This window comes from Opisthocomus hoazin, chromosome 1, assembly GCF_030867145.1.
Source record: "Opisthocomus hoazin isolate bOpiHoa1 chromosome 1, bOpiHoa1.hap1, whole genome shotgun sequence".
Taxonomy (NCBI): Eukaryota; Metazoa; Chordata; class Aves; order Opisthocomiformes; family Opisthocomidae; genus Opisthocomus; species Opisthocomus hoazin.
Window position 1 is genome coordinate 119,580,195 of NC_134414.1, and position 17,304 is coordinate 119,597,498.

The 17,304-nt window shown below is 39.9% G+C and overlaps 1 protein-coding gene across 4 annotated transcripts in view; it reads right to left on the bottom strand.

Moving 5' to 3' along the window:
* Positions 1-17,304, bottom strand: part of GBE1 (1,4-alpha-glucan branching enzyme 1) — a 171,264-nt gene that overhangs the window by 21,000 nt on the left and 132,960 nt on the right. For all 4 annotated transcript variants that reach the window (XM_075434098.1, XM_075434088.1, XM_075434073.1 and 1 more), the window contains 2 exons: positions 12,525-12,709; positions 11,304-11,434 (listed from right to left, as the gene is read on the bottom strand). In XM_075434098.1, coding sequence (XP_075290213.1) covers positions 11,304-11,434; positions 12,525-12,709 — 316 coding nt within the window. The remainder of the gene's footprint in view (positions 1-11,303; positions 11,435-12,524; positions 12,710-17,304) is intronic.

Genomic DNA, 17,304 nt, shown 5'->3' on the forward strand with positions numbered 1-17,304 from the left:
AGAAGTCAAAGGCAACAGTAACGAGCCAGGGCCAACAGAATGTATTTACCCTACAGAAAACAAGAACAGATAAGCTGTCCTGGCAGCAGTTTCCATTGCCAAAATACTACGTGTAAAATAAGAGAAGAGATCCTGGCAACAAGAGAAGACAAGAAACAAAATGAGAAAAAGGAAAGCCAGGCACAGCAACAGCTGCAGAACTGACAATCATTATTCTCAAGATAGACTGAAAGAAAGTGAAAGGATACCAAAGATGAGAAATTTCTCGAAGAAATCAATTTTGTAGAAAACAAGCTATGGGCACAAGCATAATTTACAGATTATTAATATGCACACAGAACAAGAAATACAGCCACAGATCAATATGGCTAATTAATGAACTCTTCATTCACCTAGTAGCCTAGAAAGAAGCCTAAAGAAAGCGGAAACTAGATTTTCAAGCTAGGCATAATAGAATACAAAGACAGTAATACAGAAGCTAAAGGGACAAAATATATGCTGTTAAGACACATTATGGAAAACAAGAACTCTGTCATTAAATACACCATAAACACAGGGAAGACAAAAGAAAGTACAGCTGCAAGGAGGACTGTGAAGAGTCTGAAGTGATTGGGCCCTTTTGGTTTTAATAATCTTGGATTTCAATGAAAAAAATAGCATCATTAATTTCAAGATAACATAATTAAGAAGAGGGGGGGAAAAAAACCTGTGTAAGAGCATTTTCAGCTGCAGAGAAGAGTGAGAACTGCACAGACACCAAGGTCAGCGAGTTAGGAAGGGGAGGGAGGTGCTCCAGGTGCCGGAGCAGAGATACCCCTGCAGCCCATGGAGAAGGCCATGGTGAGGCAGGCTGTCCCCCCTGCAGCCCATGGAGGTCCACGGTGGTGCAGATATCCACCTGTAGCCCATGAAAGACCCCACGCCAGAGCAGGTGGATGCCTGAAGACGGATGTGACTCTGAAGGAAGCCCATGCTGGAGCAGGCTCTCCTTCCCACGGGGTGCCATCCCCTTCAGGAACAGGCTGCTCCAACATAGGTCCCCTGCGGCGTCACAAGTCCTGCCAGCAAACCTGTGCCCATGCCAGCAGCCTGTTCCTGAAGGACGGCACCCCGTGGGAAGGACACACGCTGGAGCGGTTCATGCAGACCTGCAGCCCATGGGAAGGACTCACATTGGAGAAGTTTCTGGAAAACTGTCTGCTGTGGAAAGGACCTCATGCTGGAGCAGGGGAAGAGTGTGAGGAGGAAACAGCAGCAGAGACAACGTGTGATGAACTGACTGGAACCACCATACTCTGTTCCCCTGCACTGCTCGGGGGGAGGAGGCAGGGAAAACCAGGAGTGAAGTTAAGCCTGGTAAGAAGGGTGGGGTGGGGGGAAGGTGCGTTTAAGATTTGGTTTCATTTCTCATTATCCTACTCTGGTTTAACTGGTAACAAATTAAACTGATTTCTCCAAGTTTGATCTGTTTTTCCCATGACAGTAATTGGTGAGTGATCTTTCCCTGTCCTGATCTCGACCCACGAGCCTTTCGTCATATTTTTTTTCGCCTGTACAGTTGAAGTGAGGGAGTGATAGTGCGGCTTTGGTGGGCACCTAGTGTTCAGCCAGGCTAAACCACGACACAAACGTAAATTTAGAGATATGTAAATCTGTATTGGTTGGTAGTCCTGAACATAAAATGCTGGTTTACTTTTGTTACAAGATAACAAGCCTTACTAAAATAAAGGGAAGGGATAAATACATAAAGCTTAATTTTAATGAGCCTGCCAACATCGCAGAAAAATTGTCTAACAAAAATCAGTGTGGGATCTTATGGAAAGGAAAGGAGCTATTTCTGAAATCTTTAAGCCCTTTTCCTGTACCTTCTGCCTCCTTTAAGCCATGTTCTTTTTGAATAGAGAAAAGAAGGTTTCCGTATTGAGTTTTTACTGCAGACAGGCCTTGGAATCAACCACTCCCTCACAGAAAGGTCTAGTCAGTAGTAAAAAAAGTAAAAATGGAAACTGCTGAATGGTTTCCCTGTTAACATTCAAAATTTTATCTACAAACAGAGAACTAGAGACAGCTGACCTAGATGTTGATTATTCTTCTATCTCAAAACTGAAGCAAATTAGGCAGAAATAATTTGTTAGCTCAAGCTGCCTGTTTCTCATGAAAAGGCTTCTGAAAGAGCATAATTTATGAAGCAAAATTCCAGCATGACCATAGAAATGTTTTCCTCTTTCCTTCACATAATGAAACAGAAATTGGGCAATAGCATACACCATTTAATAGTTACACAGACTCACACTGCTGAAAACCTACGTCTTAACCTACGCAGATCGAAGACGCATTCCCACATTAGTATGCTATATTTCTTATTCACATCTATTAACCTTAATGTATCATCTACCTTGACAGAAATTGGCATTTGGCTGATCCTAAATTAAGTCCTTGGCCTCCCCGCGCCGGATACCCCCTGAATTCGAACAGGCAGGGGCAGTTGCATAACCGCACTCCACAGTGGCCTGCAACGCAGCGTCTTCGCCTTCAGCAACTGCACGCCAGTGACTCATTCAAGTGACCTTATTTGCTCATTAGAAGCTCTAAGTGCAAGCTGCAAATGTCAGAGAGCCTGAATTAATGTGTTTGATTTTTTTTTTTTTAAGTATATTTTTGCAGCATTTTCATGACAGCATTTGTGATACCTCCAGTCTGATCTAGCTACGTGCTTATGGATAACTCTGACTTCAAATGTCTTTATGCACCCTAAATTCATGCCAACAGTAAGTGTATGACTGGTACTCATTCACTCTAGCATTGCAAAGCTTTGATATGTTCACTATGTAAAAATGGCAATATTTGTAATGAAGTAACCATTTTTTCCCATGACATTTTTTTCCTGCTTGCACTTTAGCAGTATATGACAACATGAAATGTCAAGATACAAACAGAGATAACCTAGTAGCGATTCGTATTGCTCATCAACATTTACAGACTTCCATGCTCACATATAAAATTAAGGTCTCAGTCCTTGAATACCTCACACTAGGGTACATCATCTTAGGAGAACAAGATGTAGAATGGAGCAAGCCAGTATCAAGAAAAATAAGCCAAGAGAGAAGACCATAGTATAAAAGGGAAGTAAAAATTGACTCCAAGCTGACTGTGCAGAAAAAGACTTTCCAAACCAAGCGGGACCAGAAGGACTGTACTGTCTACTGACTATCATTTTGTTTATAAAAGTACAATAAGGTTTACTACATCAACAGCCTACAAATAAAGAACAGCTGAAAGAAGAATGACATTTTCAATGAGATCAGAACAGAAGACTGCCTATAAAAACGTAGGCCAGAGAGGCAGGAAGCTCTGTATGTTTTAACATACCTGGTAACACATCTGAGAAGCTGTACATGACAACAGCTTAACGATATATATTACTACAATATACTGATATGCCAAAGCTACCCACGTAATAAAGGCAAATTTAATGACAAACGTTACATGAACAAATTTCACTACTTCAATCTACTAAACACACTTAAACCTAGGTAGTGAAAGAATCATCACATTTCCTACAATTCCTAATATATTCAGATAAACTTTTAAAAAGATTGAAAATAATTTAATCAATATATTGTAGCAGTTTGCTGTTCAGGCTCATCCAGTAACTGCCTCAGAGTGTCAACTTAAAAATCCAGCCATTTCTTAAAAGAACCCCAGCAGAGTATCAACAAACTTGTTTTTACGTACTTCTGCTTCATGTTTAAGTTCCAACGGGATCGCAAAGCATTCCTTTTAAAGTGGAGAAGTTGTTCTGAAGATTTAATGTCAGAAGTGATCACATTTCCTGGTTATAGGACACATTTGTTTTAAAAATCTCAGGTTAAAAGGTTCCATTACAAAACTACACATAAAATTCATGTCTCTAATTGCAGGACAAGAGTTAGGAAAAAGCTAGTTAACATTAAGTTTTATTATCTATTTACTTGAAATATGTTGGGGTGTTTTAGTCTGCTGGATGTTGGCAGGGAAGAAGAAAGGACGCTGAAAGCAAGAAGACTACGAGGGCAATAGTGGTTAACTTTGGGATATGTTTCATTTAAAAACTGATACTATAAGCAGTTCTTCATTGTTTCTAGACTACAAATGTTTGACTACTCTAGAAGACTGAGCTACAGTAAGAAAACTTTGTGATATTTTTTGTTTCTCTGATGCAAAGTACTGTTCAAGTCAGCTATTCTTGATTAACAGCTTAGAAATCTTAGCCAAGAAAGACTTAACACATTTAAAGGAAATGAATCCACATAATTTGCATCTCTCCTGGTTAGGTGGAGTATAAAGTGGACTTCCTATGGACTTGTATGGTTGATAAAATACTTGATACCCTTAACTTTCACTTCTAAAAATAAAGTCAAATCCTTCTTCAAGTACCAAAACAAGCCTCCATCTCCTTCATGCTCTGGAAATCATACTACCCTTTTCTTTTGCACTGTCTCACTTTTACCAGTCTTAGAAAGATTACAGAAATAGTGTAAATTAGCCCCCGTTTATTGGTAACAGCTTATGTAGTTACCAAAACTACAGAAAATAAGGAGATACAAATCTAATAGCACTGTCTCCCACTTGCTAACTTTTGCCTTTTTGTCTTGCAACCAGAGGAGATACGAATAGAATACAGAATTATTAGGGTGTGCTAAGAGAATCACAATTATTACATGTGGTCTCCTCACCTGTGAGAAGTGAGGCAATTTTAGTTGCTCTCTTTCACCCCATGCTGCAGTACCTCAAATGTGCTGTTACTTACGACTACACTTACAGTTCATTACCACAACTCAGCTAAGTAGAGGGTGCTTAAGCAACTGCTGTAACTCGATTTTGCTTTTGAGCCCTGTTTCAGAGCTGCACTTCAGTGACCATCTGTATCTTCTCCTTTCTAATACCAAAGTATTAGGTATGTTTAGTTTAATTAAGATGAAGCTTAAGATCTTAATTAACAAAAATGAGACTTTTATTTCAAAGGCCAAAGAGAAAAGTGAAAAATAAAGATGTTTACAAGCTAAATCAAAAGGTTTTGGCCTAAGTGAAACTTCCTTTTTCCTTTTCACTCCTTTGTTATTTTCTCCTCTTTATGCATAACAGTTTAAGAATAAATACTATGATTTTTATTTCAACAATTAAAAGAAACCACTGCAACTTTCTAAATTTTGTTTCAGGAAAGTCTAATGAAGATGCATTCAATCTGCTTTTATAAGCTAAAACTACAAATTTTGGGCAGCTGTATTATTTGTTCAAACACACACACCCAATTCTAGCAAAGTGTCTTTATGATTTTTTTTTTTTTTTTTTTTTTTTTTTTTTTTACTTTTTTTTTCCAACTGAGAGGAATTTTTTTGTTCTCCCAGCATGGGAAACACTGCTGTGTTCACCTTGAGGGTCAACCATGCAAAACATCACAGCCAGCTTTTGAAACCTGAAGATCGTTTCAGGCCAGCTCTGTGAACCAGAACTTGCAAAATCTCTTGCCATATGTCTGCCTAAGGACGTGTATTATTCAGAATGACGTGCATCCTCAGAATCCAAGATACTGGAAGGAAGAGAAGGTTCCTACCTTCAGACATCAAAATTCAAGATTAAATCAGGGTGAGAGCCAGCTGGCAACAGCTCCTTCCCAGCGGTTTTTTAGGAATTTCCCCTGGTTCATGCATTGGACTGCCACAGAATAAAACTAATAGGGGAAGGTTGTTGAAAAGGTGATTTATGGAAGAGTCTACATTTGTGATTCCCAAGTGAGAATAACCAAATTAAGAGAACTACTTCCTCTCAGAGTTGCAAACAGTACAATACTGTACAAGGGGACAGTTGCTTCCTTAACCAAGTAAGCAAGGCTCTCAGCAGGGGTGAAGGTGCACTACATTTCATAGAAAAGAGCGGCAGCAGAATTTAGAGTCCTCTGTTCCCACCAAAGGCAGCAAAGCACGTCACACACTGAGGACAGAGAACCACAAAATCCACTGTTTGCATGGGGCAGGAGGGGTTACTCAGATAAACCAGCTTAACAAAAGCAAATACACTGTTGGTAACTGGCAGTTCCAATAGCAATAAAAACTTTTGGTTAGTAAATGAAAAGCTAATATGGATCTTTATGCTTTAACAAAGGCCTTTTAAATTTAAACTATCTATAATATATGATGTAAACAAAATTATACTGCACACAAAGACAAGAATGTGAACTAACATATTAAAATACAATATAAACTACAAATATGAAACATCATCTGTATGCCTTGTTTATATCATACTTGTTTTGAACACACTTGAGCTGTTGAGTTTCAGTGAACCAAAATAAACATAAGCACTGTAAAAAAGTCGCTGATCTACTACTACTAAGTGAATAGCAAACACTCTCCAATGAGTTTCTGCTTATATTAAAAAAAAAAAAAAAAAATCTATTAGCAATGACTGCTTCTGACCAAGATACACTAGAAAGCTCTTTCAATGTCCAGAGTGAACTAGCAACAGATCAACTTACTGAAACCCAGCAGGGCCTTGATTTGTAAAGTAAAACCAGTGAAAAGCAGATTTTGCAATTTGCTTCAGCAGAGCTACTATACAGCAGCCCCAGCTGAAACAGGAGCAACACATTCAGGATTCTACAGAGGCAGCAAATGCCTAATTTATAAGGAGAAAGGAGATTCTGGTGATGTAAAACAGATACATGAAATTAATTCAGAACAAACCAGAAAATAAAGTCAGGAAAACAGCCTCATACACAAATATAATTAAATACAAGCCTGATGAAAATGTGCTATGGCAGAGTGTGAAAATAAGTGATACAAAAGTTATTAAGAGTGAGATTTTTGTAAAAATATTTCTTCAGCATTTCTGATAATTGAACCTCTAGCATCTTTGAAAAAGAAAGGCAGAAAGCGAACAAGAAAATGTGGATTGGATTTAATAGTATCTGTGTAAGTAACAGAGCAAAAAAGTCACACTAATTCTGTTATGTGTTGTAGTCCTTAATACTGAACTCGTACCTTTTCCATCTGCAGAACTCAAAGAATTTCATGCAAGACAGATGAACTGCAGTAGCATGAACTTAAATGGGTGAATACCCTATGACAGTCAAGTACTGGTATATCTCACAACACCAGATTAAGATTTTACTACTCGAATTTACTATTCCATCCTACTTTTGCCAGGAGTTCCAGCAGCAGCAGAAAGCACTGAAGAAGGTGGGTTTGACCTGATGTTTCTAAACCAGAATTCTGCTAAGGTCCTGAGACCCTGTCAGTCAACTCAGCAGTGCTCAGAGGTTAGGGTAATACATTAAACTGAAGCAACTGAAAAATAGCAGTAGTTTCCTGAAATTACTGATAAATACGAAGAGAGTAGGCCAAAACTGGAACTGTAGTGCTTTAAACTGACACAGCAAGATCCACTAGACTATGTTTGTCAAAGGACTTGAAACAAACTGAATTTGGGCAAATTAAATTCCTCCGGCAAATTAGCATTAATTTTTTGAATCTCCTTCAATGCTAAGAATTTGGACAGAAATGCAAAACCAGCCATGGAAACGCAAAACCATTCAAGCATAATCATTTACTGCTCAGCTGAGCTAAGAGTGCATTCTCAGTGCACACAGCTACAAAACAGAAACTGTACAACCTTCCTGATGAAGGTGTCATCCTCTATGTCAATGACCAGCTGCAGTGCATGGAGCTCTGCCTGGGGATGGATGAGGAGCCGACTGAGAGCTTACGGGTCAGAATTAAAGGCAGGGCAGGCACAGGTGACATTATAGTGGGGATCTGCTACAGGACACCTGACCAGATGGACGAAGCAGACAAACCCCTCTATAGGCACACAGGAGCAGCCTCACATTCTCAAGCCCTGGTCCTCATGGGGGACTTCAACCACCCCTCTATCTGCTGATGGGACAACACAGCAGAGCAGCTTATCCTGGAGGTCATCATCAAGCAAGTGGAAGAAAAGAAGGTTATCAGGAGTAGTCAGCATGGATTCACCAAGGGGAAAACCATGCCTGACCAATCTGATAGCTTTCTACAATGACATGACTGGCTGGGTAGACGAAGGGAGAGCTGTGGATGTTGTCTACCTAGACTTCAGCAAGGCTTTTGACACAGTCTCCCATAATATCCTCCTAGGGAAGCTCAGGAATTATGGGCTGGATGAGTGGTCGGTGGGGTGGATAGAGAACTGGCTGAATGGCAGAACTCAGAGGGTGGTCATCAGCGGCGCTGAGTCTAGTTGGAGGCTGGTAACTAGTGGTGTCCCCCAGGGGTAAGTACTGGGCCCAGCCTTGTTCAACTTCTTCATCAACGACCTGGATGAAGAGTTAGAATGTACCCTCAGCAAGTTTGCTGATGACACCAAACTGGGAGGTGTGGTGGGTACACCAGCAGGCTGTGCTGCCATTCAGCGTGACCTGGATAGGCTGGAAAGCTGGGCAGAGAGGAACCTGATGAGGTTCAACAAAGGCAAATGCAGGGTCCTGCACATGGGGAGGAACAACACCATGCATCAGTACAGGCTTGGGGCGGACCTGCTGGAGAGCAGCTCTGTGGAGAGGGACCTGGGAGTGCTGGTGGACGACAGGTTAATCATGAGCAAGCAGTGTGCCCTGACTGCCAAGAAGGCCAATGGCATTCTGGGATGCATTAAGAGGAGTGTGGCCAGCAGGACGAGGGAGGTTCTCCTTCTCCTCTACACTGCCCTAGTGAGGCCTCATCTGGAGTACTCTGTCCAGTTCTGGGCTCCCCACTTCAAGAAAGATGAAGAGCTACTGGAGAGAGTCCAGCGGAGGGCTATGAGGATGGTGAGGGGACTGGAACATCTATCCTATGAGGAGAGGCTGAGGGAGCTGGGCTTGTTCAGCCTGAAGAAGAGAAGGCTGAGAGGAGACCTTATAAATGCTTACAAATATCTGAAGGGTGGGTGTCAGGAGGATGGGGCCAAGCTCTTTTCAGTGGTGCCCAGTGACAGGACAAGGGGCAACAGGCACAAACTGAAGCATAGGAAGTTCCATCTGAACATGAGGAAGAATTTCTTCACTCTGAGGGTGACGGAGCACTGGAACAGGCTGCCCAGGGAGGTTGTGGAGTCTCCTTCTCTGGAGATATTCAAGACCCTCCTGGACAAGGTCCTCTACAACCTACTGTAGGTGACCCTGCTTCAGCAGGAGGGTTGGACTAGATGACCCACAGAGGTCCCTTCCAACCCCTACCATTCTGTGATTCTGTGATTCTGTGATAAGCAATCCAGGAGATTCCTGGAATGTGTTGATGATAACTTCCTTCTCCAAGGGATAGAGGAGGCCACAAGGAAAGGTGCTGTGCTGGACCTTGCTCTCATAGCAAGGAGGGGCTGGCGGGCAACGTCAAGCTCCAGGGCAGCCTTGGCTGCATTGACCATGAAATGGTGGAGTTCAGAATCCGTAGGGCAGCAAGGAAGGCACACAAAGTTCACTACCCTGGACTTCAGGAGAGCCGACTTTGGGCTCTTCAGGGATCTGCTTGGTAGAGTGCCATGGATAAAGCCCTGGAGGGAAGAGGGGCCCAAGAAAGCTGGTCAATATTCAAGGATCACCTTCTCCAAGCTCAGGAGTGATGCATCCCAACAATGAGGAAGTTGGGCAAAAATGCCAGGAGGCCTGCTTGAATGAACAAGGAGCTCCTTGACAACCTGAAGCACGAAAAGGAAGCCTACAGAGGGTGGTAGCCTGGGAGGAATACAGAGAAATTGTCTGAGCAGCCAGGGATCAGGTTAGGAAAGCAAGAGCCCTGATAGAATTGAATCTGGCCAGGAACATCCAGGGAAACAAGAAAAGCTTCTACAGGTGCATTGGTGACAAAAGGAAGCCTAGGGAAAACATGGGCCTTCTCTGGAAGGAAACGGGAGACCTGGTTACCCAGAACGTAGAAAAGGCTGAGGTATGCAACAACTTTTTGCCTCAGTCTTCACTATCAGATGCTCCAGCCACACCACCCAAATCGCAGAAGGCAAAGGCAGGGACTAGGAGAATGAAGAAATGACCACTGTAGGCGAAGACCAGGTTCGAGACTGCCTAAGGAAGCTGAAGGTGCACAAGTCCACAGGACCTGATGAGGTGCATCCACGGGTCCCAAGGGAACCTGTGGATGAAATTGCTAAGCCAGCATCCATCGTATCTGAGAAGTCGTGGTAGTCCAGTGAAGTAACCAGTAACTGGAAAAGGGGAAATATAACCACTATTTTTAAAAAAGGGAAAAAAGGAAGACCTGGGGAACTATAGGCCAGTCAGTCTCACCTCTATGCCTGGGCAAGATCATGGAGCAGATCCTCCTGGAAATTATGCTAAGGCATATGGAAAATAAGGAAGTGATTGGTGACAGCCAACACAGATTCACTAAGGGCAAATCATGCCTGACAAATCTGGTGGCCTTCTACAACGGGGTTACCACATTGGTGGATAAGGGAAGAGCAACTGATGTCATCTACCTGGACTTGAGCAAGCAATTTGATACTGTCTTGCACAACACCCTTGTCTCTAAATTGGAGAGGTATAGATGTGATGGATGGACCACTCGATGGATAAGGAATTGGATGGATGGTCGCACTCTAAAAGTTGCGGTCAATGGCTCGACGTCCAAGTGGAGACCTGTGATGAGTGGCATTTCTCAGGGGTGGGTACTGGGACCGGCACTGTTTAACATCTTTGTCGGCGACAAGGACAGTGGGACTTAGTGCACCCTCAGCGAGTTTGCGGACGACATCAAGCTGTGTGGTGTGACTGACACGCTGGAGGGAAGGGATGCCATTCAGAGGGACCTGGACAGGCTGGAGAGGTGGGCCTATGTGAACCTCATGGAGTTCAACAAGGCAAAGTGCAAGGTCCTGCACGTGGGTCGGGGCAGGTTCTATGAAGGTTTAAGCTAATGCATTTTCCTGTGTGACTATGTCCACAGCCTCCTCTTACTGTGGTTCCTTTCTGTAGTTTATTTAAGAAGTAGGAGTTACTTGCTTTTTCATGTCTCAACATAATTCCAAAAAACAAAGCATCACAAGTAAACTTTGACTTGTAGTCTTTAAACTGAAATTTTCATTTTTGGTTTCTACAAAACAATCTCATTTGAAGAAGGCAAATTTCTAAATTGTTTTTTGGCTGTACACTAAGAATTAAAGAAAGATTATACTGATGACAAGGAAATAGTTTCTTACCTTTTAACTACAATTTGCATTCATATTAGAAAACAGAAATAAAAGTAGTTTTCAACTTCTAAAGCTTTTCTGTACAAGCAAAACAGTCAAGAAAAGGATATTTTCCTGGAGTTTCAATACCCACTCTGTAGTCCACGTAACTTTGATACGGATGGAAGTTGAAAATAAAAATGAGACCTGCTCTCTCAAATGCTATGACCTTATTGGATTCATGCTTTTCACTCACAAAGGCCTAGGAAAGAAAAAGATGAAAATCCATTACTATAAATATTTGATTTCTAACTGAGTTAACAAGAAAAAACTCACAGCTTCTATACCTCATTTCAGGTAAAACAGTCAAAGATTCAAGCAACACAGATATGGTCATTGACATGCAAACTGAAATTGTTTACCTATGTAATGTCATATTTTGATTACTAAACTGCTTACTTTTTATAAGGCAATGTAAAATGAAAAAGGTAGAAGCATGTTAGGTATAGAACACTAGAAAAATTCTTGCTCAGCGATTGGTAACACAGTCTTTTTATCACACTGTCCTTTAGCTAAAAATAGACTCCTTTTATCAACTCATGTCCTCAATCTACTTGCTATCGGGATCAGCATCACATCTACTGTTAGTAATTTGGAAAATGAAGCACTGGAGAGGTTTTATGTTTTTTAAAATTTATGTGAGAAATAGCTTTGATAAGCCACATTAAACTTCCGCACATTACCACCTTTGTTCTATTTGTGAAAGCCATTAATAAATAACTCGACATCCATTAAAAAAAAAAAATCTTTAAAGTGTATTATGACTAGTATGAGATAATTAGACACTAAGAAATTACAATAATAGAGTTGCTTTGATAAAAACTAAAGTGCAATATTTAGGTAAAAAAGGTAAACACATAAGCGACAGGTTGAAGACTGGGAGACTCTAACTTACACTATACTCTGTCAAAAGTGTTTTCTCGGTAACAGAGTAATTATTTATATAAAGTAAATCGTCAGAACAATTTACAGTTTCCCAAAGCAATACTTGGATTGGATTATAGACAATTTTATAACCTGCTTTATCCAGTCTGCAGTTACTAAATAAAAATAGCAAAAATAATAGGAAAAGAGCTTGCTATGAAGCTAAAAGGAGACTGTCTCAGATTTCTATTATCCGTGGAAGATATTTCAGTGACATGTTTTGACAACCTGAAATATATGGTGGGGCATTATGCAGTGCATAATAAAGTGCTGCTTAAAATTTCTGCATGCAAATTTGGTATTGTTGTTATTCTGAACACGTAACCAACTGGTGACTAAAAACTTATCATCTAGTATATACAGCTTACCGGGGGAGATGCAAGCCAGCCAAATCTTTCCTCCAATTTATTCATGTCTCTGTCAAATGTGTTTAAGAATCTATAGCGAAGAAGATGATCCTCAGTAAGATTAAACTGTCTTCTGGCATAGTGGTAGCTTTCATTATTCCCTTTTCTGGGGAAGTCAAGCCATTCTGGATGCCCAAATTCGTTACCTGTATTTAAAAAACATTAAGGAACTGTGCAATCACGTGCTAAAAATACACAAAAATCACAGAAGTAAGATAAATTGTATTTCCCTTCTACAAGCTTTAAATTCCAAAGAACAATTCTCCATACAAAAATTGGTCATTATTAATTTTTTTCTCAGAACATTCATGCTTGTTAACAGGTTTGTTTGTCCAATAAAACTAGTAGAGCAAAATATCCATGGACTCCAGGGGAAGTATAAAGTGATAAATGTATTATAACCTTTATGCTATCATGCCATGCTTAAAAATTCCTCATTCCCATCTGTTAATAAGAACTACAGAAATTCAGTCAACCATGATACAAATTGTAGAGCTGCAATGAAACCTAAAAACATCATTATAAGAGTATAAACCCATTGTTTTAGAGTATTTAACAGAAATCAGCAATACAATTCACACGGTCAACTTCCACAACCACAAAGGCACCCATTTTATCAATTAAACTTCAAAAGAATAAAAAGACCAGATGGATGCACTTTTTTTTGTTTAAACATTTTATCCTGGCTATAAACACTGTCATCATTATTTCCAGTGTTATAAAAACAGCTATTAAAAAAGGTGACTTGAATCTCTGGTTCCTCACTGCCTAGAAAAATTCAAAAAGACATCCTAATTCATGTAGTGGGCTAGATTACAGTGAATAAAGTATAATGCTTAATGAGGATATATTCAGCATTTGATACTGAAACAAAAGGACTCGGGGGGTGTGAGAACTCGGGGATCTAACAGCACATGTCAATTCAGCCACCTTGCAAGACGATCTCCTTTTCCAAACAGAAAACATGGTGTTACAAGCACCAGAGGCACTTTTCAGGCCAGGATGAAGCATGTTCCAGCTCCGGGTTCCTCTGTGTGTCCACCCACTCAGATTCCCTTGAGTGTGTGCAAACACCATTGTATTTCAGTCTGGTTTCCTATAGCAGCAACGGTTCACACACATCTTGATTACCTAGCCCACAGAACTACTGAACAGACTTCACTTTAAGACACGGAATAGGTTTATTCAGACTTAGACCACACTCCATTAAAAAAATGCAGGGGGGGAAAAGTTGCAATTTAATAAAATAACAAAAGCTTAGCTTCTCTTATGTAGAATTCCCAAAGTAAGTCTCAGCTGTCAAAGCTAAGGATTCACAGCATCACCTCATTTGGGACTCAGGATTTTGAATGACTTTCAAGTATGCAAAACTTTCCTGTTTTATATACTGTTATTATTACAGTTTGAGACCAATCCAAACGGACTTAACGGTTCTAACTCGTGCTATAACCCGCTGCCTAGCAGACTGTCTGTCACTTTGGACTATTCATTTCACCCACGATTAAAATGTGTTAAGTACCTTGAAAGTTCAACACACATTTCAAAGCCTACGATAGCTGATTCACCACAAACATTTTGGATGTTACACATAACGCCTGCTCTCCATAAAATAGAGACCACAAGTGGTGTACCTGGAAATACGCATGGGAAGTCATATGATCAAATTTTTGAGATGGCTTCTATTAAAAGAAAAGATCCTAACATTTCTATATGCGGTTACTCAAGTTTTGTCAATCAGCTGGCGTTTTGTGGGCAGACGAAGGGCAGGGATGCTGCGAGAAGGCAAGCATCGATTCCTGGATGGGTACCCTGCATGTGCAGCCACCATCTGCTGTCTCGCACAGCCTGTGCTGCCTGGAAGGCCCGGAGGATACGGTCGGCAGTGACAGCTATGACTTTCAATGTGATTTTTGTTGATTTCCATGCTTCACGGGAACAAAGAAATGAACAGAGAACAAAAGAAAGGAGGCTGCATATATATTTAGGAGAATCCTTCACAGTGGTATCCGTTTTGTAAACGAACTGACAAGTTGTAAATTAAATTTCCCATTCAAAAGCTAAACCACTAAATTTCATATTCAGCTCAAAACCAGAGACAAATACAAAAGAATCAGAATCACAGCAGGACTTCGAAAATGACGTTGGAATAATGCTGGACTGAGCTCTTAAACTGTGCTAACAATAAGGTACAGAAAATGAGGAAAGATATTGCTACAAAACAGACACTGTATCTAACCAAATTCAGTATTCTCTTAAGAGCTGGGCAAGGTATTACCTTCTTTTGTGATCTGCGCTCTACTGAAAAGACAGGCTACCCAAGATAGCTCAGCTAAAGATAGCAAAAAACATCAGAAAGTCAGAGATTATATGCATCTTGAAAAGATAACCAAAGAAACTATACTTATTTGCTCAAGAAAAACATAAAAATGAGGGAAATAAGCAATATTAGACAGCAAATAATTTAGACTACACTAGCCTATCATTTCAATAGAGTATTCCACCATAAGCAGAGCATATCTCCTTCATGCTTATACCATACACCGACTTCCCCACCTCCACTCGCTTTGCCCACTTCCCCACCACAGTAACCAGTGCTGTTTGAATGTTGCGTTTTCTTGTTTTGTTTTTTTTTTTTTAAAGAAGTGTAGCAAATTACTAAAGCGATGTTAATTTCCTAACCATTACTAATGGCCATTAAGAAAAAAAACTAATTTAACACAGTGCAACAACTTGACCAAAGACTAAATTGCTTGCTGATGTCAGACAAGCATATTGATGGTCCAACACTGCCTGCTCGCACTTTAAACATCTGTTTCTGCGGGCACTTTCTGGACAATATACTCATGAGCCTTCTGTACACGTTGCTTGATTTTAACAGGGTCTCTTCATTTCTCTTTATAGAAAGTAAAAGAGAAGTTCATAAATTATGACAGAATGAATTCAAGTAGGCTTTTCACAGAATCACAGAATAGTAGGGGTTGGAAGGGACCACTGTGGGTCATCTAGTTAAGATGGGGTACAGGGAAAAGGAACTAACATTTCGGGTGCGCGCAGCCCTTCCAACAAACTCCCGAGAGTGCTTCTGCACTTGAGACGCACTAAGGCTATGCATCCCTTAACAAAAAACACTATCTCATACCACTATTTTCTTTTATAATTGCTATTTTTCCCTAGTTTATAACAAAAGAGGGGAGGTGCAGGTAACTGATCAACATCTACTTCTAGAGATAACTAGTGGTACCTGTGAAGCATGCGCTTCCCCCTTTCTCATGTTCCACTTCTCATTTCTGACAAGAATCAGCAACATTCACTTCTTGATAACTGCGACAGCCTCTAAGCATAGAAGTACTATTGGGATTTCTTTTCCTGTAATTAATTTGCTGTTTGATGTAAAGGTCCAAACTACAGATTGACAAGAAGCCAGCTGCTACAAATGATGCAAATCAAGACAATGGAACTAATGTGGGGGAGGCAGAGAACAAAGCTGAAATTAACTTAAATTTTGACTAGAGAAACAAAACAAAGACAAATCATTGAAGTGCAATGCATACTAATTTTATCTAGGAATTAATTCAAGTTTGCCATTTCCTACATATTGTGCATATTGGACAACTTCAGTATGTACAAGATTTCAACATCACAATTCCAACAACTACATTAACTTTCTATTACTATAATGAAAATTTACATCACACTTGTTTATTAGGCTAGAAATGCATTTACACCACAAAGTAGTTAGGCTGATGATGATTACGTTGAAGCTGTGCCCCACAGGTCATTAAAGTTTTCTTGATCTCTCTTCTTTAGACATGTTTACTAGCAATTCTATCTCAAAGAATCAGACTAAGCAGAACTGAAGGCATATTTAAAAGATTCAGCAGGCAGTGTCAAGAGATGCCTGCTATTTTTGTTTGTATTTTGAATTAACTATGACATTAAATATTTTAAAAGAGTTAAAGCAAGCAGTTTATTTTATTTATCAAAGGTAAGAAGTTTAATTAGGTGTATAAGGCTGACCAAGTTTTTAAATGATCTAAAATACTGTAAAAATATCCTATTTAAAGCTGATGAGCTGAAGACTGGACACATTGGGACAGAATTTCAAGAGTTCCATCTTAACGTATTTCTATCAGAGTAAGGTGAGTTATGTCAATTTACACAAGCCAGATATCAACTCATCCAGGAGTTGTAACTAATTTGAATTTAACTTCCCTACCACTGTGAACAATGATGACAGTGCAACAACCTGCAGATTATAAAGAGAATCAACATAAATCAGATCTAGATAACATCTAATGATTACTTGTTGAAACAATTATAAATATTTAAAACAATTAATGTTAATTTTCCCTAGTTGTAAAGCTCTTGGATATTAAGCAATTCTAATACTTTGTATTTACTCGTGTTTGTACTGAATCTTCTTCAATCTCTTAAGTAATTACAGTTAACATTCACACTACTAAAACCAGATCAGAAACTCTATACTGCCTCCAAATTATGAGAGAATGAGCTTCCCTACAAGCATTCATTTGATCTTGTCATCCACGCAACAATAAATAAAGTGAAATTCCAAATAGACTCCTGTTGAAACACTTGGGTTTGATGACTGAGATCTTTGTATTTTTTTTAACCTCTCCAGCACTGGTATTCAATGCCATATTGAAAGATTACCAAAAATCAATTCAGGAAAACAGTTATATTGTAATTGCTCCATAAAACACATGCTAGAGGAAATATTACG